Source organism: Galeopterus variegatus, unplaced genomic scaffold (assembly GCF_000696425.1).
Source record: "Galeopterus variegatus unplaced genomic scaffold, G_variegatus-3.0.2 Scaffold5708, whole genome shotgun sequence".
In the NCBI taxonomy this organism is placed as follows: domain Eukaryota; kingdom Metazoa; phylum Chordata; class Mammalia; order Dermoptera; family Cynocephalidae; genus Galeopterus; species Galeopterus variegatus.
The window spans coordinates 74,832-76,972 of NW_007731819.1; the positions used below are offsets into that span (position 1 = coordinate 74,832).

At 47.1% G+C, this 2,141-nt stretch overlaps 1 protein-coding gene across 1 annotated transcript in view; it reads right to left on the minus strand.

Moving 5' to 3' along the window:
• AKNA (AT-hook transcription factor) overlaps positions 1–2,141 on the minus strand; it is a gene marked incomplete at its 3' end in the record, with an annotated part of 50,708 nt that overhangs the window by 14,305 nt on the left and 34,262 nt on the right. The window contains exon 21 of the mRNA XM_008589876.1: positions 49–121. Within this exon, the coding sequence (XP_008588098.1) occupies positions 49–121 (73 nt within the window). The remainder of the gene's footprint in view (positions 1–48; positions 122–2,141) is intronic.

The following is a 2,141-nucleotide window of genomic DNA, read 5'->3' on the forward strand; positions in this document are numbered from 1 at the left end:
CTCCAGGTCGTCCAGGTCGAGCTGCATGGAGTGCCGGTGTCCCCGGGCTGGCCGGGAGGAGGCTGTGGGGGGCCACTCGGTGGATGATTGGGCTGAGGTAGGTCCTGGGGGTGCATAGTACCTGAGGAGAGAAGTAAGTGTGTTCACTAGCCGCAGAGAGAGCAGGGGTGGACCCAGGAGCACTGGGTTTGCTGTCAGCCCTGATCTACACCCCAGCTGCACCTTTGGCCCCTGCTATTTGAGTCTCAGTGTTTTCACCTATAAAATGGGAATAATATGCACACATTGAGGGGTGTGTTGGAAAGATGAAGGAAGATAACAAAGGACAGTTAGTTCCATCTACATGTTCACTTAACAATTATGTCTTGACCATCTACTATGTGCCAGCCAATGTGTTAGGCTCTGGGGTTATATAGACTGAGCAAACATAGACCCTAGAGCCTTGTTGGAGCTTCTAATCAGAAAGCCAGATCTGAGGGAGACCAGGATCACCCCAGGACCTGCAGTAAACCCCCCTAATCAGAGGTAATATACAGAGTCCCACTTGTCAAGCATGGGGTGCTGGACATAGGTGATAATAATAATTAGGATTCTGCAGGAGTAGGAGGTGCTGGTACTCAGGGTGGTGGGCAAAGGGTGTCCTTCCCACCTTGACTCTCCAGTAATGTGGGGTGCTATTTTAATGTGCTGGTGGAAATGGGCTGATGAGCCAAGAAATGAAACAGAGAGTTCCCCAAGAAGGGGGTGTGGCTTCTGTGTTGTTGAATAAAGCGTGTATGGGGGGAGGGGGAATACAGAAGAATTTGTATTCTCAATAATTTGTATCCTCAAGAAAGCAGGATAACTTTAGGAAGGACTTAGCTGGCGTCTTTCATTGGCATCTTGCTTGGCACACTATTAACTCTGGTTTTCCTCCTGCTCCCCCACCTTCTAACTTCCATTATTTTACAGTGTATAAAAAGGGCTTGGCTAGGATATGAATAGACATTTTTCCAATGATGATATGCAAATGACTAACAAGCACATCATTAGCCATATGGAAAATGCAAATCAAAACAACAAGAGATGCAGTTTCACACGATTCACACCCACTAGGCTGGCAAAAATCAAAAAGAGACAGACAGCAACAAGTGTGTGCGAGGATGTGAAGAACCTGGAACTCGTACACTGCTGGTGGGATCCTAAGATGGTACAGCCACTGTGGAAATAGTCTGGCTGCTCCTCAGACATTAAAGGTAGTGCCTGTGCCAGGGCTGGCATCCTTGTCTTTGGTGCCCATGGCCAGTTGGTACCTATAGCCTTATTTTCTGGTGAGCGAAGTGAAGCTCACAGAAGCTAAGTGTCTCAGGAGGTAGTATGACAGCTCCCCTGAACAGCTCAGGCCCTGGTGGCTGCCCCACTCTGAGCATTCTGCTTGGCTGTGGGATCCCGAACAAGCTACCACCCTTTTCAAGGCCTCCATCTTCCCGCCTATATTGGCCATATTTAGCTACTTCCCAGGGTAGAGCCAATGGGAAAGTGCAGATTAAAAGCTTTGTATTGCTTAGAATAGGGAGTAATTGGGTAAGGGATAGAAAAAATAATTATGATTTGTAACGATGAACCTGCTAATAAATAATATTGATTTGATCATCACAAACTGTACACAAATACTGATAGTCAACTCTGTATCCAATAAATATGTATAAATTAAAAAAAAGAAAAAGAAAAGCTTTGCACTGCCAGTCCTGGGATGTGCTCTGTAAATGTGAGCTCTTAAGGCTGACAGTCAGAGAGCTGGAAGGGGCAGGAACGGAACCACACAGACCTCACTGTCCCAGCATCTCTAACACGTGCCGATTAGCAGGCTGCAGATGCTCATAGATATCATCTGAACGGAATGAACTGGGCTTCCTGTATCCACTAAACATCAGACCATATTCCCTCCTTCAGGGTTTATCAGGTGTAACTACTGGGCTCCCATACACCTCCATCTTCTTTGAATTTGATGACCAGCTTGGCTTGAAAGTTACGCAAACTCTCCAGAGGGCAGAAATGCAAAAAATCCCTCTGGGCAACAAAACTCTACTGCAGGGGCTGCAGGGCAGGGGACCAGCAGGTGGCAGCACAGGCCAATCAGCATTTTAAACATTGCACTGGCC